The sequence below is a fragment of the Calonectris borealis genome, chromosome 1 (assembly GCF_964195595.1).
Source record: "Calonectris borealis chromosome 1, bCalBor7.hap1.2, whole genome shotgun sequence".
Lineage (NCBI taxonomy): Eukaryota > Metazoa > Chordata > Aves > Procellariiformes > Procellariidae > Calonectris > Calonectris borealis.
This window is the reverse complement of record NC_134312.1, coordinates 55,778,339-55,802,722: the sequence shown is the minus strand read 5'-3', so window position 1 is coordinate 55,802,722 and position 24,384 is coordinate 55,778,339. Positions and strand designations below refer to the sequence as shown.

Genomic DNA, 24,384 nt, shown 5'->3' with positions numbered 1-24,384 from the left:
ACAGAAACTTCCTAAGGAAAGAACAGCATTTCCCTTTCTCCAGAAAAAGAGTTTCAACCTGTGATCCTCGGTATGTGACATTCAAACAGATTGTTGCAGATATTAACATACAGGCCAGCGCTCTATACAGTTATGAATAGGAAAATCTGGAAACCAAAAAGAGTATCATGCCTTTTAATTGCACTGAGGCAGATTATCATAGGACAGCTTGGAGGGGAAATGGTGGAGATAGACTATTACACGCTAAAAAATAGAGAGTTTACTTATGTGTAAGGAATCACACTGCTGTTCCTCAAAGAGGAACCCTGAACGATCCCATGTGTCTAAAAAGGCGGCAGGTACAACATACGAACTACTGAAAGACAGAAACTGAGGTGAAGAGAGGAATCATCTGTGCTCAAGCACTGAAAGCAGAAATACCAGAAGACCTCAGGGAGACAGTAGACAGCAGATTTAATATGTTTTTGCAATGTGATATGGCAGCAAAAATCATGCAGTTAATTTAATTTGGGGTTGTAAAGGCAGAGACCTCTTCTCAGAGATACAGGCAATAGTCCCATTTTTTAATATAGTGGTGAGACCGCAGTTTGAAGGCATGTTTAGTTCTGGACAACTCGGTGCTAGCTAGATGTCAACAACTTGGAGGGAAATAAAAAAAAAAGAGGAACATAAAATGATGAAAAAGCTGGAAGGGATTACAGCATGTGTAGGTTGGCCAAATAATAACCGTGAAGAGCATCACGGGAATTGCGTATGAGAACTTCAGGGGTGCAGAAGCACCAGGGAGTGAGAAAGACTGTTTAGGGTTGTCTGAGGGAGTATAAATGGTATAAATGTAAATTAAATTAAGCAAAGGAAACATTAATCTACAAGACTGTAAGACAGCATCCCAGAGGAGCTCCCATCACCTGATTCACACAAGACTGGATGGAGCAAAGCACACAAGAAACTACTTAAGAAACCCGGACTGCAGGAATTAGATGAGGACAATATGCCTTTGGGACCGTTTAACTGCCCACTAACTGGGACATCTGCAGAGCAATAGGCCTCAGCCCAGTACATGGTGGAAACTTTCCCTTCTCTACACTGTTGGTGGAGACACTTGTAGACCAAAATAACCATGCTTAGTTCCAGCAGGTAACCATAGAGGGACTGCTGTATTCAGAGGGGTTGGGGGTGTGTGTGGGGGGGGTGTTGTCAGATTTTTTCCCTTTTACCACTGAGATTTTCTTGAGAGGTCACTGGCTCATCATCTGGTAAGAACAGGGGTGATGGCACTCCTGTGTTTTAATATTGTCGCCATTGTTCCCGTGGATTACACAAACCTTTGAGTAGATGTCCTGGCCAGCACTTACCTCTCCCAAGAAGTCTGTGGCATCCAGATACAGCAGTTAATTGGAATGAAAAAAATCAGAGGCTTTATTATTCCTTAGTTAGAGGGATGAGATCAAGATAAGTCCTTTTTCTAACATAGGAAAGCCAACTTGAACTTGTACCCATAACACCTTTACATTACATTGTGCCATCATATATTCTAGCCTGCCTGTCCTACAGAAAAGGAGACCTGACAGTATAATACGTTCCTCCCAAGCAAGGGCTGATATACCATGTTGCTGCTCATCCTGCATGTGCCGCACGCATATTGCTGGGGGAAAAAAAAGCCAAAAAAAAACCGGCGAAACAATTTTATAAATATTCTATAAGGGGTTTGAATGTCTCTTCTTATTTGGTCTATATTTTTTTAATAACACCCCTTAGGGAGGCATGTGCGGTGATAATTCAGTCTAACCATACACAAAGCACACAAAGGTATAGTCCCCCGTAACTGTTGACTTTAAATGGCCTTTCTCTACATAGAAATGTCATGATTTTCATGAAGGAAACCTTTCTGTTTATTTATTTAAATGAAAAACATGGCCTAATGCACACAAGCATACAGCGAATATAAGTGTACTAACATGTGGGTTTGAGATAGTCTTGTAATGAATTGCTGAAGCATGTGCTAAAATTAGTTCATCACACCCTCCTAGTTTATCATGAACCTCTGACTGTTTCACTTGCACTCTGCCTAATGGCCCATCTTTCTCAGGACAACATATGTTACAAACCTCTCTGTAATTTCATGCGCTTACCTTGCAGGCTATGTTTAAAGAAAAAAAAAAAAGGAAGTGTTTTCTGCTTTCATTTAAATGTAGTGTTTGTCTAAGTGCTAGGACAGGCACTGTCAGCTCTGAAAATTCAAGATTAATCAAGCAATTAAGAATTGATATCTAGTGACTTATCATGACTGGAAATGAGAGATACTGCATTCATTTTAGCTCTGCAAGAACCCAAAATAGCTAACCTGATTTTTATGGACAGCACGATTATTTTAAATCTTTGGGGAGGAGAAGAAGAAGAGTTACAGCTCCTTCTATTAAAGTGGTTTCTTCAAAACCCCCATCTGCGTTTAGCACATTCCTTAGCAAAGGGCCGGTCTGTACAGAGGGCCGTGCCGGAAGAGCTGCTGTACTTCAGATTCACACCCTGCCTTGGCCTGAATGAGTCTGAAAGCGCACAGAAATCCTGAGAGAGCAAAAGCCGAGCTGAAGTTTTACTTTCTCTTCCCCATGTGCTAGCGCAGCGCTGCACTGCCTGAATAAACAACCCAACCGAGCAGGAATTACATCACCTCAAAACTGTGGTTTCCTTTAAACATTAAAAAGACTGGCAAACATTTCCATTCATGTAATTATCAGCATTATCACCTCTCCTCACACCTCCTTCTTCTCCAGCATCTGTTGGGATGGTAGGGACTTCCCTGCCTCCCTTCTATGCGAGCAGAGAGCGCCTTTGCGACTCAGCTGCAGCCATTTGCTCTTCCTTATCTAAACCCTCTCCACAAGCTCAGGAACTTCTTCAGCAATCAGGAAGACTTTATGGGGTGGATGAGCAGCAACTCAGCACATTCCCTCCATAAACATTTATTTGGGGAATTGCAGCATACATATTTGGGCTTTCCATAGTAATTTGGTTGACGAACTTTCCTTATTGCCAAAATGGTGGATACCTCCGTAAAGGAGAGCAGTAACTTCTCCTGCAGCTCTGCTACCTCAGCAAACAGACCTCAGCCAGGCAGACGTGAGCCTGATCGATACCTGCACAAGAAATCAAGAATGAAGAGCAAAGTGCTGCAGAAACCAGTGCTGGTGACTCAGGAAGAAACGTTTTTTTTTCCCTAAACTATAAGGAGCTCAGCAGCTCCCACTTACCCAGCTACTGGCTCCTACCTGGACAACCTGATACAAATAAGAACATAGGAACCTGAATTCTGTTCCCAACTTCACCTGACCCTCTGCAATTTTGGAAAAGTCATTTAACCTCTTAAGTCTCCATTTTTTCCATGTGTGAAGCTGAAACGTCATACTGAGCCTTGCAAGGACTTCTGAAATCTTTGATTTTAATAGCACATGTCAGTGCCAAAAGCACCGTTAGTGGCATTACAGGGCTAATTCCCTCACAAGAGAGCGATATACCACCTCACTGTGGTACAGGTATTTTGGGTACAATTATTACCCCTGGAAGTGCTCAAATATCATTGCATAATATTGTAGGCAGACAAATCTTTCAGATGGGATAGAAACCAGGGGCCCTGACTGGTTATTAAAAGACATAACGTTTTGAAGAAGCCCATAGGTTAGTTTTTCCATGTTCACCCTGTTCCAATTTGGATAATTACATTCTGACTCCTTAAAGCAGGGTGGCTGACCTGCCTGGCCCTACCAGCTGTATATCCAAATCTTCATGTGGCTCAGAGCGATACAACACAACCCACATATTTCAAAGAGCTGAAGGAAAAGAGGAGCTCCAGGAAAAGGTTCATTGGCTGGTGAGGAGAAAGACTCCCTCCCGGAACGGGAGCCCTCCCCGCCTGCCTAAACAGTCCTTGCCTCAGGAGCTGACAACTTGCCCTCCTATGTCCTTCTCACAGGAACCTGCCTGGTATTGTCAAAGTGCCATCGCGCTTTGTCCCCAGGTGGCTGTGTCGTTGCACATCCACAGCTCGTAACACAATTTGGCAGCTTAAAGGCCTGGTTATTAATAGTGAAGTATGTAGTAACATACCAGTTACTAATAGTAACTTGCATTTCTATTTTATCATTAACAAAGAAAAACATTTTATCCCTGTCAGTAAGTGGAGACTGGCTTGCCCTAGAATCAAGCAAGAGAAGACCTTGAAGGTTCACATTCTCCTCTTCCCTTGGAGATCAGGTAGTCACTGGTGCTCTCTGACCTTCTCCTTTTTTATTTATAAACTCTTAATGATATTTCACTGTGCATAGCAAATCTTGACCACCACAGAATCCCAAAACACAGAAAGAGTGGTTTCTGAGCCTTCATCAGCTTTCTGACACAGCAAAGAAGAGGAGCAGCATATGCTGCAAAGGATTTTTTCACTATGGACACAGAGTAAATTTTCCCAAACCCAAGACAAGATGCCGTTTCCAAATGGTGAAAGAAAGTGGTGGCAGCTCCAAGCAGGCTCCAATATCTGGCCAGTTTTGCATTTCAGATGCCAATCTGACCCAATGATGGTGTCAGCAGCCACTCTCCTGTCCTTCACATGGGCAGCCCTGTGCCAAGACGCCGGTATCTGATGAAGCTGTTTCTCCAGACTTCATGGATGCAAAGGAGGGGAACCTGTCCTGTCCCCATCTCTTCACAGGTGCTGGTGGCACCTGGACCATGGCGCAGAGCTGTGAGAAGTGCCAGAGGCACCAACCGCAGGGGTAGAAGACAGTCATGGCTGGGGATGTTCTGCAGGGCTGTAGGTGCCCACCCCCGGGAGTCTGTGGTCTGGGGGCTACCAGGGGAGCTGGCAGGGGGATGTGGGCAGGCAGGGGACAGGAGAGGGAGCAGAGAGGACCTAGGGCACCATCTGGTGGCTTCACTCACTGCCTTCCCTAAATCCCTGTCTCACAGAGTCACAGTATTGCATGGCCAAGGGCTGAAGAAACACCAGGTCTTTCCAAGAGACAGCCCAGCAGGAAGAAGAGACCCCTGCCCTTGGCCCAGACTCACACACCCTGCGGCCACTGCTGGGTGGGACAGTGGTACAAACCAGAGCAGTGATAACCATTTCACTTGGGTACTGTTCAGTTAAGCACCTCCCCAATAAAGAACCCTAGCTGGGTATTTAGAAATGATTTACAGTAGTGACACCCCTGAGAAGGAAAAAGAGGAGGAGTAGAAGACAGATGCGATGAAGGAGAACCCCTTGGACGACACCTTGGACACACATTTCATTGTCATTATCCACCACAGCAAGGTCTTTCTTACCTACAGATAAAGGCAAAATATAGTTGGTGTGTTTCATACGACAGAACAGTACCCATGCAAAAGCTTGTCCTCTGCAGAAAAGGAAACAAAAGGAAACAAACCAACGAACAACTCAAGTGCACCCTGGTTTTTGCCTTCTCAAATTAGGATTTGCTGTAAAGCATTGTGAAGGAGTTGTTTTAAAGGGACTAAATGACCTCAGTGTCACCAACACTCTCTGCAGCAATGCCAGCTGAGACGACACATTGAGGATGATCATGGTGAGAGACTGCATCTCTCAGGACCAAAGGCTCACACCTGGTGGAGAGGGCAAAGGATCCTAGTGCTAACACGGCACCTTCTTTAGAAGGCGGCAGGCAGTGCATTTCCACCTCACACCACTGCTTACTTTGATAATGGGTCTCCGCTTCCCTGAAATCCTGTCAATACAGAGGGATAATTCAACACCTGGGAATCAAAGATTATACCACCGTAACCTGAGAGCATGCTCTGTGCATAACAGCACCATGCTGGGGGAAGCAAGTGGAGCTGAGGCCCTTAGGAACACAGTTTTTAAGAAGAATCCATCCTCAACATTCATTTTAAAGGAAAATGTGTAGAGTGAACACAACAAGCCAGTCATTACCTCTCACCTTTGTGGAGCTGGGAGAGCCGATCCTTAATTTCTCTTTTTTTTTTTTTCAATTGCTCAACACTTAAAAATGAACTCTTTTCCTCTTGCTAGTAATATTCATTTTCTGCATCTATTCTCATGGGCCATAGAGCCAAGTAAGACAAAAAGACCAAATGACTGCCTTTTTCCTGAACAAATCTCTGCTACGAAGTAGCTATTCCAATATTATATAAATTATATTTCCTAGTCTCTCCTACCTGTGCCTGAAGGCATTTCCTCATACCTCCTTGGAAAACTCCGTACCATTTAAAAACATCCCTAATCTCACAGTCTTCTGCTTTATACCTTTCTCTCTCTCACACTCTGATGCTACTGCGGCTGCCCATAGTGCATGACGCTAAAAAAATTATATTAGCTTGTGGCTATGTAGCTTCAAAACTTCCTTTTTCTCATGCAGCAGCCTTTTACCTTTGCAGGGCCAATCCAAAACCCACTGAAATCAACACAGCGACTCCCCCCAACTTTGGCAAGCTTTGGCACACAGCCCAAATCCCCAGACTTGCCAGTGTTTCTTGGAAATTTTTACTTTTTCACTTAATTGATCAGAACCTGGTGTGATTCTTCCAGTACTTTAGCGCTGACTGTTCTAGAATAGCCTTTTCTATTCCAAATACCATTCTTCCTCTCATGTTTCATTTTAAACAGCTTCAGCTACTTAATATATAGAATTGTTCAGGCATAAATGTAAGAAACACACTATTTAAAAAGGTAACAGAAAGACAAGACAAATCAATTCACGGCGAAGTGGGATCCTTGCCAGGAAATTTCCAGTAGCAGCCAGTATTTTTAGCATTTATAGAATTTAAAAAGCAAAACACAAAAACTAAGCAGCATTATTTTGAAAGTTTTCACTTCTCATCTTATCCACCAGCTTCTGCTGAATATTTTATTGCCGTACTGCAACATATTTATAATTCATCTCATCATTTCTTCAAATTTGTTAAGGAAAGGAATTGTTATACCTGTACAATCCTCTGTAAATTATTCTGTGAACACAAATATTTTCTAGTCATACTAGTAAACACTAAAATTGTTGACTTCAAAAATATTTATTTATAATTGTCGTGAGCACTTAACAAACGGAAAACAGGTCTAATAAGCCATGCTGTCTATTCATTGCTCTTTCTGAAATGAATTCCTCAACACTGGGAAGAGAAAAAGCATTTTCCTGTGGTTAAAGAAAGTCCAAATTGCATGTTTGAAATCTCTTCTAATAAAAAGAGCAAAGCAATAAGCGGATTATCTCTTTAAACATACTATAGGAAGGCTGGAGGCCCTGGAGACATTTTCCATAGCCTCTATCTCTGATGCATAGCAACATTATCTTCAACTAGAGAGGGTCCTATGACCCTGGAGCTCAATTTTAATTTGATCTTCTTCTTTAAAGAGGTTTCTATGATTCCTCTCAAGTTATGCTGCATATTCTTATTTTGGGTTGGTTTTGTTTGGTTGTTATTTTGTTGTTGTTTTTTAATCTGAGATAAAACTGCCTCAGCTTTTTGATCCACTGGTTTGATCGTGTTACATGGATATTTAATGTAACCTCTTCCCTATCAGAACTAGAATATGCATCAGCATAAATGGTAGGCAAGTTCCAGCTGACAGGAGAAAGAAGAGCTTGGATAGAAAATTCGCCTCTAGGGCCTCCCTCCTCCCTCCAGTCATTCTAAATTTCAGAACTGGTCTACCTGGCCAAATAACGTGTGGGAGCGGGGGTAAAGGAGCCTTATGTCCTTGTTGGGAAATACTGGCCAGCTGAAACAAAGGCAAACCTATTGGTTTTGGTGGGGCAGAGGTACCATGTCTGCTCCCGCAGAGGCTCAAAATCCCAAGCGGTAACAATGCCCATTGCCAAGAAGAACAGGAAATTGGGGAGCTCGGATTGAACTTCTCTGGGCTGGAAGCAGGCCCCAGATCCGCTTGGCTCACACAGCCCCAGCAAAGGAGTTTCCTCAGGTTCCCACCTCCTATTCCTCTTCCTTGTTCTGGAAAGGGCACTGCCACTGAGACACGTTGCCAGGCAGGGATATTTTCTCTGTTTTCCTTTTTTCCATCTTTATCTCTGTCCGTGCATCCAGTCCTCACTGTATGCTGCTGATATTGCTGAAGGGAAAGCATTTACTCGGAGGCAGTGATTTGAGTCGACTGAGTATGGTCACAGCAGGCATCTGTGACTACTTGATGGGATTAGCAGATTATGAGAAAGCATGTTTCACTGTGGGGTTCCTGAGAAAGGAAAAATGGGCAGGTGGATGCTTGGATCTCAGTTAAACTATGCATGAAGACCTGATGGCCATGTCAGGAAAGCCGCAGGCACAGGATCAGATGGACTGCTGCAGGTCAGGATTGGAAGATCAAGCCAGCAAGCAGGGAGGTCTCTGGATTGTCCTATCATTTACAGAGGATCGAGATTTAAGTATTTCAGCCAGGCCAGGTGAGAGAAACCTGCACAGATCCCACCTGCCCCATTTCTAAGATACGTATGAGTGCTTGACAAAAGCAGCTTTTCTTTTGCATCAAACGGCTTTGCTGCAAAATAGCTTTACTGCATCAATGCAGAGAGTGAACCCCGGTGGGATTTGAACAGATGCATTCTGTTGTTAATGAAGGGCAGTTTAGAAGGAGCCAGGGGTTCACAGGTCCCTCCTGGTTGTGCCCTGAAGTCGCTGTGGATCTCTGCAGAGAACTGAGGATGTAAGAGAGTAGTTCTGCCGTACAGAAAGATGTCTGGTCCACATAGGGTCAGATTTTCCCTGTTAGATATTCTCATACAATGTATCAGAGGATTCTGCTAGAGTTGCTTGCTTCTTAGATGTCTGCAGAATGATGAAAAGGAGAAAAAAGAAATGGAGGAAAATTATTCAAAAGAAGATGAATTAATTCTTAATCAGCAGACACTGACGTTTGTTCTGTTAGAAATGGCTATAAGTGATCCGCTGAAACGGAAGCCACTACAGTGAGAAATGTTGCTCCGCCAGAGATGAACGTGACTAATCCAGCCCAAGGGATAAAGATGCCTCCTTTTGCTTGTCACTCTTCCCCCAAAAAGCTGTCAGACAGGGAGGGGAGGGAAAATTGGACTTGGTAAAAAAATAAATCACTTTGGATTCTGTGAAGGAGGAATCCCCTGACCTCCTCAATCCTGTTTCTTCAACAGTTGAGTCTATTCCTCACAACCGTTCCTTGTGTAGACAAGGCGCTGACAGACTGATATTTTAAGCGCTGTGTGGCACAGGCCTGCTGTAAGCAAGGTTACGCAGCAAGTAGCTGAAATGCCACCGGGTGAATGAAGCCCTACCTACACTAGCATTTTCTCTGTTGCCACCACCAAAGGGAAACATTTTACAAAAGTGCTGAGTGCAGGCACTTCCAAAGCATGCGGGATTAACCCCTCGCTACCCAAGCTGGCTGACAGTCCAGCACGACAGCATGCAAATGCTCTCGTTTCAGGGGCTCTCTGCCCTGCTTGCCTTTACAGCTCCCCCTCTATGCACAGCATCCTGCAGCAGGGGCTGTCCTCGACCCTCCGCAGCAGAGTCAGCCACCACTCAGCAATCCCAGCTCCCACTCACAGGCCAAACCCGCTGGCCCACAAGTCTCGCTCTTACGGAAAACATGCTGTTTTATTCTGGCATAGCCAGCTCTAGGATGGGTGTCCCAGGCGGTCACAGCCCAGGATGACTGAGAGGAAGCTCATCAAAGTGCTTGCAACAGTAGCAGAAAGTGCAGCCAAATCCTCTTGTGCAGAGATCACGGGGCCCGCCACTCACATGTCATTTCCTTCTGACCAGCACAAGAACTAAGGACACTTGGTGGTGTCTGCCCTTGATGTGAGAGCTCATCCCATCCCTTCTCTTTGCTTTCTTCTCCTTTGTTTTTCCCATCTCTGCTTTGACCTTCACCCCACCCTGGCTAAGACTACCAGCGCCAGACCCACTCACACAGAGATGCTCCTTTGCTCTTGCTTTGTTGCTTTGCTCCTGCTCTGTTTTACAGACCCGCTGCCCCCCAAAGCAGCGGTTGGGTGGTGTAGGCCTGTGCTGGTTTTGGCTGGAATAGAGCTAATTTTGTTCGTAGTAGCTAGTATGGAGCTATGTTTTGGATTTGTGCTGAAAATAGTGTTGATAATATAGAGATGTTTTCGTTATTGCTGAGAAGTGCTTACATAGAGTCAGGGCCTTTTGTGCTCCTCATGCTCCACCGACTGAGAAGGCTGGAGATAACGCAAGAAGCTGGGAGAGGGCACAGCCAGGACAGCTGACCCAAACTGGCCAATAGGATATTCCATACCATATGACATCGTGCTCAGTATATAAACTAGGGGAAAGCTGGCCGGGGGGCCGCTGGGCATTGGTCGGTTGGTGGTGAGCAATTGTTTTTCATTTGCATCACTTGTCTTTCTTGGGTTTTATTTCTCTCTTTTTGTTAGCTTCCTTTTCATTACATACTATTATTATTATTATATTATTATTATTATTTTATTTCAATTATTAAACTGTTCTTTTCTCAACCCGTAAGGGTTCTCATTTTTACTCTTCTGATTATCTCCCCCATCCCATTGCGGGGGGAGTGAGCGAGCGGCTGTGTGGTGTTTAGCTGCCTACCGGGTTAAACCACAACAGGGCCACACACAAGCAATTCAGCACAGCCCAGACAGCTCCATCGCAGGGAAAAAACCCCACACATACTGTATCTCCTCATCCAGACTGAATCATTTTGAAGGGGGCTGATGAAGATATACAGAAGAATAAATAGGACAGGGAAGAGGGATCAGGACCTACTGTTCTCCCTATCCAACTAATTCAAAATGCAGCCAGAACACAAAACCAGGGATGCTGTCTTTTCCAGTGCATATGATGCACTGGGGTATAAGACAGCCTATATAAAACAACCCATCCTTCCCCTCAATAATCAGATACCTGCCACTGCCTTTGCTACCACCAACCACTGTGGTGCCACAGCAGTAACTGCAGGAGGACAGTGGCCTTGGGACCAGATCACATGGCAAGTAGCTCTGACACAGAGGAGGCCGCTTGATTTTAGACCACCTTTTCCTAAAAGGTGGGAATTGTGAAAATGCCTCAGACACTGGAAAATACTGTCCTTCATGAAACAGAGGGATGGTGCCAACTGAAGCTGGCACCATTCTCCACACTGCATAGGCAACCTGGGGAACTCTCCCCAACAGGACATCAGTGGGAGGAAGCAAGAGACATTTTTCAGGAACATTTTCCAACATTAGAAGAGTGAATATATTTTTTAAGCAGATAAGAGGTCTGGAGGGGAAAAGAACAACGGAGTTCTGAGGACAGGAAGGAAATGTTCCCTGGGGTCTTGTCCCTATGAAACAGCTGATGCCTGCGAAAGGCAGGGTAGAGGGCGGTGTGGGCCTCTGGTCTGCTTCATGTAGCCCCCGCAACTGGTCTGCACCTGCATATTCGGAGTTGCAGCTACTTTCACTATGAGTGGATGTAGTTCCTTGTCTCTACCTCGTAACTCCCAGCCCAGCAAGAAGAGTCGAGCCCAAAATGTACCCACACTGCCTCTTCCTGAGCCCCAGAGCTGACAGAGACTGTATCAGCCCAGCCTCTGTTCAGACCATCTTAGCTTCTCCTGTCATGAAATGGCTCTCAGGTGCTTAATGCTGGTGAAAACAAAGCTGTGGCCAGGGTCTGCCCCTGGTGCACAGATTCCTCTACTCCAGAGGACTTCTCAGCTGCCTAAATAATCTGGAAAGGGCAATAGTGGGGACCAGCATCTGGCAAACTTTCCATGAACGCCTGTCCCGTTCAGAGGGAGCAGCAACACCAAACCCCTCAATGCCTTTCAGCGTACGTCATACAGCAAAGCATCTGCATGAAACCGGGACTGCCAGAACTGGTAGAGCTGCAGGAGCAAGAGTTCTACCGGAAGAGGGAAGATAGGCTACATGTGCAGCCCAGCTGGCGAGTGGATGCCACGTCCCATTTTCCCTTTCGGTGGGACTGGAGATGCACTTCCTGCCTGCTAGGGCCATGGCGACTCTGTGGGTTTTCTTTCCCCATGTGCCAAGTGCATAAGGGAACTCTCCAAGAACAGGGCCCCAGCCCTTACCTTCCCTGGTGGACTCTTTCTGGGTGATGGGTTGTTTGTGTTGTTCTCGAGGATAGAATAGACATCAACTTGCTGCAAATCCAGGCACTGCACAGGGAAGAAAGAAGAGAGCAGGAGTCAAATAAATTACTTAGGTTTAAGACAACTAATTGCCCTCTGGGTTGTTCCCCATCTCGTGCCTGACATTTCTAGCAACCCCTGCCATCTCCAAAATTTTGAAGTTCCTGACCTGAACTTGGGCAAAAACAAAATCCTTTTCCCCTGAAATCTTTACAGTGCAGCTGCATCGTCTTCCTTTTTCAGGCACACAGAGACAGGCTTTGGTGTTACCTACCCTGTGTAAGGCAGTGGAGAACAATGCCAATGCCCCTGCCTCCCGGCACTCCAAATTGTCCCAGAATATAGAATAAAGACCCCTCTGCCACATGAAAGGATATTGTGCACCATGGGGACCACAGGTAACGGGCAGTGCTCTGCATTGCCCAAGACTGTTTAGGTGCCTGACACCCACAAGCTCTTGCTCATGGTTATTCTGGGCACACAAGGGTGAGAAGAGAGGTGAGGCTGAGGTCCTGAAGCACAGGGGCTGTTGAAAATAGGAAACCCTACATAGAATCATAGAATAGTTTGGGCTGGAAGAGACCTTTAAGGTCATCTAGTCCAACCCCCCTGCCATGGGCAGGGACATCTTCAACTAGATCAGGTTGCTCAGAGCCCCCTCCAACCTGACCTTGAATGTTTGGGATGGGGCATCTACCGCCTCTCTGGGCAACCTGTGCCAGTGTTTCACCACCCTCATTGTAAAAAATTTCTTCCTTATATCCAGTCTATATCTACCCTCTTTTAGTTTAAAACCATTCCCCTTGTCCTATCGCAATCGGGCATGATTTCTATCTATTTTCTGTTTTTTTTTCTAAGCCAGAACTCTCCTTTCTTCTTAGAGTGAGCAAAGAATAATAAAAAAAATCAATACACTCCCAGGCCCTCAAACACATCCATGGTCCCACACAGCTACACAGAGAAACACACACATGCCCTACATGCGTATGCACCCGCTGGTCCCCCAGGTAATCGTGTCACAGGAGATGCATGTCAGTTTGAGTGATGTTCCAGATCTGCCTGAAGGATCAAACATAACAATCAGGAGGACTTTTCCATGTGTGTTTCAAGGATGACAGCAGGTTGCCAAGGTGGCTGTTTCTCTGGCAACAGGAAGATGGGAGGAGCTCCGGCCGCAAGAGGGGCAGATGGCATTAGTGGAGAGACTGCAAAGGAGCGAGGCGCCCTGCAACACAGCAAGGAGGATGAGCAAAACATGGAGGCTTGATTCTGGGGCTGCCAATCACCTGAAACCCCATCATTTCATCCAGAGTTGCAAACGCTCAGCATCTTCCGGGATCGTGGCCAGCAGGACAGTGGTTTGAACAGACCAGATGATAGAGTAGCAGCATTTGGGAGTGGGGCTCAGAACAAACAGGCACTCAGACAGGAGGGGGCCGCGCTACACGGCTCTCCCATTCCATTCCTCTCCTCCTCCGGGAACAGTCAAATTATTTCACCTGTCTGCTTCCCACTCCCAACAACCCGCTTGCCTACACAGACATTCCCAACTATTTGCATGTGCTCATGCGCACACAGAAAATCCCATTTCCCCCTCCTCATTTTCGATTCTCTTTGTGATGTCTGATGCTCGCAGTGAGGACCTCGTCCCGTGTGCTGTGCTCCCAGCAGTCTGGCTCCATGTCCCCTTGGCAGGGCGGGCAGCCTCTTTCACTGCTCTCGTCTGAAGCCACTCGCAAGCAAGAAGGATCCTTTTGGTGTTTAACTTCCAAAAAAGATTCCCTCCCTCTACAAGCCTTCTTCCCATGGAGGCTGTTGACAATGCTGGTCCTTTGCTAGCCAGTTGGAAAGCTGGTGTCTCCAACCACCATTTGCAAATTAATTACTTTTACTTGGTCACTGACCACCTGCTACTGTCACAGTGGAGGCACACAGACCTCTCTCCTCCTCGCTGGCAGATGCCTTCCCATCCCCCAGCAGCCTCCTTGTCTCCCTCGCACCGGCAAAAGCTCCCGTGCTCTGGAACCTTCCTGCGCTGCAGAAGTTCTGTTTGCTGTTCAAAAAAGCTTGTTTGAAGTGCAAAGCGGATGAAGCGAGTCCTTCGGATCGTTATTTCCAAACTGCTCGTTAACTAGGCAGCTAAGCTGGAAGACAGAGGAAAATACAGGTCTGGCAGTGCAGTGAGGTGGAGCAGCTCCGGGGCTGCAGGAGGACAAAGAGGTCAAGGAACACCTGGCAGCGTAGTGGGAGCTAAGTGGGTGCCCAGCTGCCCCCTTATTACCAGGGCTTTTTGCTACCTGCTGCTTTTCACTGCGTACACCCACCCCCAGGGACCACCTGGTAAACGGTGGCACCTGGAAGAGCCAGTGGGGAAGTCATTTGCTCCTAGGGATGTTCAGCAGGATGGCTTTGCAGAAGGCGTGCTAGGACCCTTCCCACGCCAGGGGTGAGCCTTGCTGCCGTATAGGATAACACAGAGCATTTAATGAGCTGCACCAGCCAGTTCCAAGCCCTTACTTTGATGTACAGTGCTGCCTCCTGTTGCTCCTTCTCCCAGCTCCAGGCCTGCAAGAACACTGCAAGAACAAGTCCAAAAAAGTCTGGACCTGACTTTTTTCCAGACTCTGACCTCTTGCTTTCCCCCACAGATAGCACATCTGGCACGTGCTGGCCTCCTGTCCCCTCCCCTAATCTCTGACCTCCTTCTTTATCTTGTCACTTGGAGTTACTTCTCACTTGTCCTTCCCTTTTCCTTGACTTAGCTTACCCCAACGCCGACCACAGATGTCTGCCCTCCCCCTGAATTAAGCACTAAGTATTCAACACCCGATTTAACACCAATGGGTTTTTCACAACGCATCTAATTTCAAACGCAGTTTGCAGGGCTGGGTTTACACCATGCAGAGTCCCAACAAAATTTAGCAGTGGGGCACCAGAGTCATCTTTCAAAGGAAATAAGGTTTGTCGACTTTCCACTCCCCTCACCTGTCCTGCGGGCCCATCCAACGCAGCGTCTCCATCCCAGGGCTCTCGCCCTCTCTCCCCCATTAACTTCCCCGTTACACCTTGCAGCTCCGTGCTCCCCCCTCCTCACCTCGCAGCCCTGCTCTCACCACGTGCGGTGTCTGTGGCAGGAGTTGCTGCTTCATGCCTGAACGAGTCACCCCGTAGCAGCTGCTCCACGGTAAAGTAACCTCCAGTGGGCGGGCTGGTACCCCCCAGAACACAGGAGATGGTCGGAGGCTGCTTGCAGCTCTGCCAAAGAGGGCAGAGCCACCTGCCCTGCACACCGGGCTGGCTAAGAGCCCCGCACAGCTGGCGTGTGGTGAAGGGGCTTCGGAGGAAGGCCGGCTGGGCCAGGTCCATAGGGCTCCTGCAAGCGCAGGGGCCCAGCCAGCTCCCGGGACTGCCTGTGCCTAAGGCTGGCTCTGCTGGCTTGCTATATTAGCCTTAGTGGGGCCTCCTGAACAGAACAACATGATGAAACATGTAATTAAGATGGAGCTAAGGATGCATGACGAGGCCGACTGAGCGAGAAATGGATTTGATTTTTTTTTTGTCTCCTTGCAGAAATCATCCACTTCAGCAGGAAACTACCCATTCGGATTTTTATAAGCCCGAATTAAAAAGAAATTACTTGATACAAATGAAAAGGTTTATAACCTGCAACCGCCTGTACAAAAAGCATTGCTTTTTGCCCAGAATAAATATATCACATACAATATACAGTGCTTTCTTTTAAACCTCTACTCCAAAAATGAAAGGGCCACAAAACGGTGCCCCCCCACCTGCAAAGTGAGAATGAGAAGGGAGCAGGCCCATCCTCTTTTTCAGATCTGCCTCCTATCAGGTCTCCTGCCTCCTTGGCAGAGCTTTGCTCCTCTCCGTAGTACATTCTCCAGGGCTTTGTTTTGTTTAGTTTAAATGATTAATGCAGCAGAGCTTACAGGTTTTCCTTGGAGAGACTTTTCCAACCCTTATAGACCTCGCAGTCAGAAAGGTTTCCTAATATTCAGACAACATCCTTCTCTACTCACTTTCATTTTATTCCTCCTCATTTGTCCCACAGATCACAGGGGGAAAAAAAACCCTTCCCTTCTTAGTGGAGCAGCCCTCCCATGGGAGTAAAAGGAGAAAAAGGAATCCATTTTAAATGGAGCTGGATGGGTTGTAAATGGGATTAGGGGTCATGGTTACTTGAGGTAGCTGAGGTCTGGGCCTGACATTTCAGGAGAGTCACTCCGATCCTATTATCTATGACGCTGCCACTACTGGGCTCAGGGAGTGGAAGCAGTCAGCGTTCCCCAGTTTGAGAAATGGAAAAAGGAAATCTTACGCAATGAAAAGGGAAATGTTCCAAAAAAGAGACTCCCTTCGCTTTCTTCCTGCTCTTTTCCCCCTGAGAACTGGTCAGCCTGCTCAGGACTGCAGTGGTCTGTGACACTGACACCAGTGAAGGTGTCACAGCGGGAGCTCTAAACAGCTGGGGTTGTTGTGGGGAGCACTTCTCTCTGCCCCTTTCCTGAGCCATCATTCTCCAGCTGGGGAGGGCATGTCCTTGAGACACTCTACAGTACGAAGTGGGGCTGAGATCCCCTCTTCCTTCCTGACTTCTGGAGACCCTTCTACCTCTACCACCAGAAACCCTCTCTGGCCCCACACTTGCTACTCTGTGCTGCCACGCTGCTGGCAGAGGGAAGGGTGCTGCCCAGCAGGGCATGGTGCAAGGCTTTGGCACTGGGGAGGCCACGAGTGGGACCAGGATGGAGATGCGCCACACGTGCAGTCCTGAGGGGAGCTAAGCAGGGCAGAGCACAGGAGCAAGATCACCAGTACCAGACTGGTATGCAGGTATGGCTTACATTTCACATCACGATACTGGCATTGTCTGTGCCATGGCAGGGCAGGGAAAGGAAGGGTTGTACCATGATGTGGACAGAAGGGATGGAGGGCGATTCTGGTACTCACGTCATAGACAGGAGGTGGTGGTGGTGGGCTGGCTGAAGAGGGCGGCGTTTCCACCTGCTGCCTCAGGATATTTAGCTGGTTCCTTCTAGGGCATAACACCTGCTGAGGACAAGACACCAAATGGGACATTTGGAGAAAACACCATTCTCCCCAAAGATGAAGTGAACACCAATGTCATGTCAAAGCCAGCTGCTCGCACACCCTGAGTGCTTCCACAGCAAAGAGTGCTGGCACTCTCTGCACAACGTGGGCCGGTCCCTTTCCTCACCACAGGGTAAAATGGAGGAGTCTGCTGACTTACACTGGAGCAGTGGAAAGGAGAACTGGGCTCTGTGTGTACATAGAAATCACTTCCATCACGGAAACTTAGCTGGACGGAGGGTATAAGTATTTAACAGCACACAGTAGTGCTGTAGGACAGGGAGTAAAGCAGGGCCCTGTTCAAAGTGTGTGGGGGAATTTCAGAGAGGCAAAATGCTGTGACTTTTGTCAGGATTAGCTTTTGCTAATATGCAGAGTCTAGAGAAGAGCACCAGATGACCATTAATGATGACATATAGTCAGTGATACACTAATGTGCAAGTCCAGCATGGAGTTGAAGGAAGAAGGCCTCTTCCTCTGACACATTTCTTGCATCGGATCAGTTCTCCTTGAACACGCTCCATTCATGCACAGATAAGGGTTAGCCCTGCTCAGCAAGCAAGAGAGGAGGCAGAAAAGGCAGAAGGCTTTGCTAAGTATCTCTGTTTTAATTCAGAAAGAAGTGGGATGATTATATTCACATCACATGAAAACGATGAACTGCTTTCCAGTCCATTAGTAACTAAGGAGGATGCTAAATAGCTTCTCTTAAAGATAAACATTTTTAAACCAGCAGGTCTGAGCAAGCTGTGGTGAGAAATATGGGCTGTGTTCTGCAGGAGGGCAAATGTAATGACTGCACAATCTCTTCGGGCCCCAAGGAGAGCCCGTAGGTCTGAGACATGCTGGCCCACCTCAAAACCTAGAGATGCCAATCATCAAGTCGTGACAATGCCTCCCTCCTTATCCCCATGGAGACACTGTCTAGGCAAGCAGAGATGGGTGCCTGTCTCCAGCCTAGTCACTCTGCCGCTTACACTCCTTCCCCCTCCATCAGATTGCCTGCAAGGTAAGTCTCACGAGATTAGCAGGTCTGCCAACTGCTGCCATTCTGTTTTCAACCTCATGATCTCTGACTGTGTGTGCCGAAGCCTGATGCTCCTTGGAGTCATAGGACTGTACCAGCAGCACAGCCTCCACATAACAATGCATGCAGGGAGTCTGTTCTTATGGTGGCAGAGAGCAGGTTGAAAAAGTAAATATGGGGGATACTCTACCTAGAAAACAACGATCCCCAAATTACATTCTAAAAGACAGCAGGTTTTTTTAAGCCAGCCTTGAGATTTCTGGAAACAGCAGAGGATGCTGTTTTGAACGCCTGAGGGTAGCAGTACTAATGGAGCAGTGGGTTCTCCCCAAACAACAGGGATTCCAGTATCACAATTCCAGAGTTTTCTCCACAGGGCCGCCATCTCATCCAGATCTTTCAGCCCTACTTTTGGCTTTTCTTCTCCTGCTCTCTACATCCTTTCTTCCCTGCTCCTGGTTTCCTCTTTGCCCTCAGCTACTCATCCCAGCTTCCACTTCCTTACCCAGCCGGTTCCAACCTGTGCCACTGGTCTGCTCACCTGAGGGGCCCTGTCAGCCCAGTCTTAACACCCTCCTCCAAGCTCCAGTGCTTCCTCGTTCTGGATTCCAGTCCCAGTTTCCCTCCCAAGGCTCCTTCTTCCAGCCCCACAGAATCACTGCTGTTGGAAGGTGCCTCTGGAGATTGTCTAGTCCAATCCACCTCTGCTCAAAGCAGAGTCAGCTCAAGCAGGTTGCTCCTCAGGTCTTTGTCTCTCTCTTTTTTTCCAGTTACTCGGGACTTTCACACAGGCTTCCATGGGATCCTTGTCCTGACCTTCCCCTCTCACTCTCTCTCCTAATGTTTTCTCTGCCAAACACATGCTCTGGTCCTCATCCCCTCCACACTGCAGATTGTTTTCTTCTATGGTGCCCAAGCCATGGCTTAGGAACACAGTGGCACAGTCTCCTTGCAATCAGGTCATGCCCTTGCACCAGAGTAGCCCCCACCTTGAAAGAGGATTAGAAACAGGGAAAGTCCTGCCCTTCTCCTGCCACCAGCGCTGCAACAGACTTGCTTGGGTGCACAGGATGTTACCTGTCTGACTGGCACTACGTGGAAAGGCAGCCTCACAGGGGTTCCTTTAGACAACTGAGCTGCTAAATTGACAAGAGCTACAACTGAGCATGCACAAACTGCAATTTTCCAAAGACCCATCACAAGGCTACATCTCCCTGAATATTCTCAGGGTCAGCACACTGCTAGCAAGACTTCTTGCCCTGTGTCAGATCCTTGCTCTAAAGCAGAGCATGCCGGAGTCAAAATGATTACCAGAATTTCTTTAATGAACAAATCAATGACTCGTTTTGTCTTTCCTGTAATCTTTTTTCTCAGAAAGGCTGAACTTAAGAAAAGAAAATAAACCTGAGGCAGACACCCAGCATGGAAAATTTCAGTACGGGGACTTCCAATCCAGCCAAGCTAGAAGCAAGTGAAGTAAATTCCTAGAATGGGTCATGTCAGGTATTGCTTTTTATTTGGTTATAACTTGCCTTTCTTTTCCACAGAAGCAGAGCTGTTGCGGTGATGCTCAATGCAGCAAGAAGACTGGTAAGGGTAACGAGGATTTCCCACCCATAAGAGGTCTCTACGTACCCTGTACCTGTAAGAAAGAAGGCAAAAGATTGACAGTGTGAGTGGAAGTGACAATCCTGCTGGATTTTTAACCCTGGAAAGAGCCTTGAGAGAGCTAAAATACAGAAGCAGGACAGAATATGGTGGCACAGACACACACACCCTTCAAAACCTAGTCTGACTGAACAGAGAGCAGGGTGCAGCTGAAGAATCACGCAAAAGAGACAGGATATAAGCAGCTGCACTTCATGTAGATTAGAGGGAGATTATATATCTATGAGAGCCAAGAAAGGTGGTAGTTAGAGGCTGGCAAAGGTCTTTAGTGACAGGGGCAGAAAGACAGATGGTGGAAAGTACACAGGCCACACAAACTAGCAAGGTGGGTACTGTAGGCATCCTCTGACCAGTGCAGCAAAGCTCTTTTGTCACGGCTCTTTGCATTTACACTTTCTAAGAAGTTTTTCATATCCAGCATTCAGTAATACAAATCCAGCCAGTCGGCAGCATGCATGTCCTTATCACTTTTCTATAACATTCCTCTTATCATGACCTGAAGCTCTCCCTTGCTTTCCAGTCTGCACATTAACAAACAACCAACCCCTTGTACCACATGGAAATGGGGGAGGGATTACAGTGAGCCCCTAACCTGTTCGTGAGCCCCTAACGGTGAGCGCCTACCCTGTACATCTGACTATAGCGAGCACCCTAACCACTAACCTTGTGTTCAACTGTCTCTGTCACACTGCTAAAGGCCAAACCGCACTGTGTCCTGGGCACTGACACTAAAAGCACTCTCTGACCCAGTGCCCAGGCTCCCTGGTTAGACCCTGACTTTACACCTGCTGTTCCCAGGAGCCTGCAGCAGGGCAGTTATAAATTACTGCATCTTCATGTCCCCATCTCCGCGTTGGGGACAGTAGCACAGGTCACCTGTGTAAAGCGCATTCAACTCCAATGGCATTAAGTATTGGATGTAAAGTATTATTCCCAACTGACTTTATAGTGTGTTTGGGTAGAGGAAAAGAAGAACAAAGATCGTCTTTTCATAGCCAGATCCAGCTGATTTTTAACCGCCTGCCCTTTCTTTCTGGTTGTTCACTTACCTCTAGCAAGGACAAACACTCCCTTTCCCATTTTCTGGATATCATTCCATTTGACGTTGCAGTAGTATGTGCCAGTAGAAGAGGTGTTTTCAAGTGGCATGATTCTGTGGTCGTAAGATATGGTAGCAGTCTTATTCTCTTTTCCAGAAGGGATGGTTACGTTTTCCGACCTACTACAGATGGATATTTTCTGGCCCAGTGAATTAATCCAGTAATAGAAGATGGAGAATTTGGTGTATTTCGGCATGTAAGGGAAGATGACTTTACAGGGGATGGATATTCCTTCCTTGAGCAGTGCAACCTGGATTGGAGGTTTCTGCTGTACATCGACATTTCCCCCTGTAAGGGTAATAATTGTTAGCAGTCACCTAACATCACTTTAAGTCAGGAGAGGACCGCCGCCCCAAAGACAGGATCACACAGTGAAAATAACCGTATGTCAGGAAGCGTGACCGTAGCACGCAGTGTTGGCCCTTGTCAGAAATTGAGTGATTCAGAGCATGTGCCCTGTGTGATCTGCCACATCTCTTAGGTAATTGCTGTGTGATTTGCGATAGCCTGCTGCATTCACAGGCTTCCCCTTTTCCCTCGTGAGCTCCTCCGTACAACGCCAGCACGCAGAAAGACAGGAAATGAAGCAGGAAGTGAACGGATTTTGCAGTGGCGTGAGACTATATTTACAGCGGATGAATAGAAAGCAATTTTCCAAGACAAACGCTAGCCGGACATCTCCTGAAACTCCTCAGTTACAAACCTCTGCTTGGGCGTCTACGTGTGCCCATGTGATGACTCTGCGCCACTGAAGGTGCTGTATGCAAGCAGATGTTATCGGTGGGACTGTATATTTCTGAAGCACGAGTGAGGAAGGAAATTGCATATTCTGCATGGGGGCCAGCACCAATCACTCCAAACTTTTGCTGCCGTAAATGGGCAGCAAAACACAAGACTCGATGCTAGATATGGGAACTATCTGCAGAAGACTGCAGATCTTAAGTATCTATATGTGACAGTATCTTAGGCAGAGAGAAGGGAGATCATGCCCTTCATGTGCTTTCTTCTTACACAGACAGGGCTGCTGAAACTGATCTATCACTGCAATTCAGTAGACAGTGATGTCGGGAGTTACAAGAGAATAAATAGAGATGGGGTGGGGAACCACACCACAGTTCACTCCCTGTTTTATTTAATAAAAAATAAAAAAAGCTAAGAGTAAGCCACGGGCTACTAAGGAGCCTGAGGTACAGGATGTCTTTGGCTTCCCAGCCAAATCTGGGTTTAACATCCGGCAGTCTCTGGATCTATTTGTTTGGCAGCTGACATAACACCACACATAATGCAACTTAAGAGGAGGCCCGTGCAAACTATTGTTGTCTTTAAAAAAGGGCACTGGAAACTTACACACAAGTCTTCTTACAAAATGAAGGATTCTTTCAGAGACATGAAAATAGAGAGGGGAAAAAAAATAGAGAGAAAGTAGGGGATGGGCAGGCTTTTCCATTCATGCTTTTGATGGGATTCCCTGGGGTTCTGCATCTATGAACAGGCTCATAACAAGGCATTAAAGCTGTCCCAGAGCACAGCCAGGCTTGCTTTCCTGCCATCATGCCCTAATGCTGCATCGCCACAGCAGCATCACCTCTGCACAGCAGGACTTGGCATCGGAAAAGGCAACTCAGACTTAGTGCTGCTGAATGCCGAGCACTGAGGAAGCATTGTGGGGGGCAATAATGGAGGGAGGGCATGGCCACTGTCCAGAAAGGACTGTCAGGAAGTAACATCCGTTAAGGAAAATCCTCTACAGATGACATAGCCAGGGACAATAGCCTGAGAGTAAGGAAGAGCTTAGGTTATGTCACTAGAAAAAGGTTCTTAGCTGTAAAAGCAACGGAGATACAGCACAGTCCTGAGGGACATGCTCATTTGTTGTGAGTGCACAGTCCTGTATATACTAGATATAATATTATGGAAAGACGGTAACAGAAAATCCTGCAGACACTGTGGGAGTGATGACCCAAGCGGTCTCTTCTAGGCCTTATTTTCTAAAATCATTCATCATTCATCATCCTTCTACTCATCTCTACCAGCAGAACACACATGAATATAGTTTCTATACAAGACATGGCTAAGCACTGCTGTAAACAAACAGAGGAGAGATCCATCTTCTTACAGTATCCCAGGAGCCATTAGCTTGAGGAGAACATGCCAGGAAAAAAGCCAAACCATTTTATTTAGGTTATCTAACCCTTCTCCCATGTTCCCCCTTTCTTGAGGATTCTCTCTCTCAGCTTTGAAATGCTTAAAAGACAGAAATAGCAGCAGCGTGCAAATTCCTAGAGGGGATCTCTGAAATTAGCAAAAGATAGCAGCTGGAAATGCTCTAATATGAACAAACGTGAGAGTAAACAAAAGGAATTAAAAAACGCTTTTTTACCTCCACACTGAAGCAACCAAAGAAACAGGAAGATGACTTTTAGATTAGAGGCCATGATGGGGGTCAAAGGCTGTAAGAAAGGCACCAGATACGAAGATCCAAAAGGCATTAGAGATGGGGGTTTGTCAGGTATTTCCACGCCCGGGCAGCTGGTTGATCCCCTCCCGTTTGTGAAGGGATGGGTGGGATGGACATACACTGCTTTTGGCTAGCTGTTCCCGGCAGATGCAGGCTCTTCTGCTTTTTGGCCAGACTCCTCCCCACACTGAGGTTCATTTCTCTGTACTATTGCGATGGTGTTACACCTACCAGTGGGTGTCCAAAGATTAGACCGTAAGCTCTTTAACGCGTCGAGCTTTGTCTCCTGATGACCATAACATATCACACACATTTAAAGCAAACTTTGTCACCTTCCACAGTGACCAAAGCCCCATGTTGGAATATGGGAAAAAATATTGCTTTGACTGATGCAGATCGAGGCCATTTGAGGTGAATGTGGTCAAATTCAGTGAAGGATTCAACTGACTCTGGAGCGATGGACAAGCTTAAAAGTGGCACAGTGGGATTTTTACCATAATTTTGCAAGGATTTGTTTACACAGTTGTTTTGGAACAGCTATTCCTGATTATCTCACTGCATGGACCATTCAGGTTTTGGAATAAGGGTACCTTACTTTAAATTATCTTAATTGAGTGCTTTGTTCACATAGGGAAGCTACTGAGCAGTGCCACAGGGTGTGGGTTCAGGGCAGAGTAGCACCGTCAAACTCCTCCTTTATGTGAACACTCAAGTGTGGGATCACCTTCAACATGGGAAACAAGTACCCGCACGAGCAGTCAGTACAGAGGATCGGCTCCACTGTCCTCCTGACTGCACAAAACTTCCCTTCACAGCCAACTCCTCCACTAGGTCACTTTGGAGGAAGGCACTCATATTCCAGAAGTGAGAACAACCA

The 24,384-nt window shown here is 46.8% G+C and overlaps 1 protein-coding gene across 1 annotated transcript; it reads right to left on the bottom strand.

The window, feature by feature from the left end:
• Positions 1–7,027: 7,027 nt before the first annotated feature.
• NFAM1 (NFAT activating protein with ITAM motif 1) lies at positions 7,028–23,649 on the bottom strand. Its single transcript, XM_075153524.1, has 6 exons — positions 23,430–23,649; positions 20,999–21,337; positions 19,814–19,923; positions 17,114–17,212; positions 12,086–12,172; positions 7,028–8,808 (listed from the first exon to the last, which is right to left on the bottom strand). Exons 1-6 carry the CDS (start codon positions 23,536–23,538, stop codon positions 8,749–8,751), a joined length of 804 nt encoding a protein of 267 aa, XP_075009625.1. The 5' UTR covers positions 23,539–23,649; the 3' UTR covers positions 7,028–8,748.
• Positions 23,650–24,384: the final 735 nt, after the last annotated feature.

Bases quoted from the DNA above. Each gene is read 5' to 3' on its own strand.
- NFAM1 (XM_075153524.1), bottom strand. From the start codon at position 23,538: ATGCCTTTTGGATCTTCGTATCTGGTGCCTTTCTTACAGCCTTTGACC. The intron at 12,173-17,113 runs GTGAGTACCAGA...TTCCCTGTGCAG, and splicing joins CACCACCTCCTGTCTATGAC to TGCCTGGATTTGCAGCAAGT. The intron at 8,809-12,085 runs GTAAGGGCTGGG...ATCATTCTGCAG, and splicing joins GAAAGAGTCCACCAGGGAAG to ACATCTAAGAAGCAAGCAAC.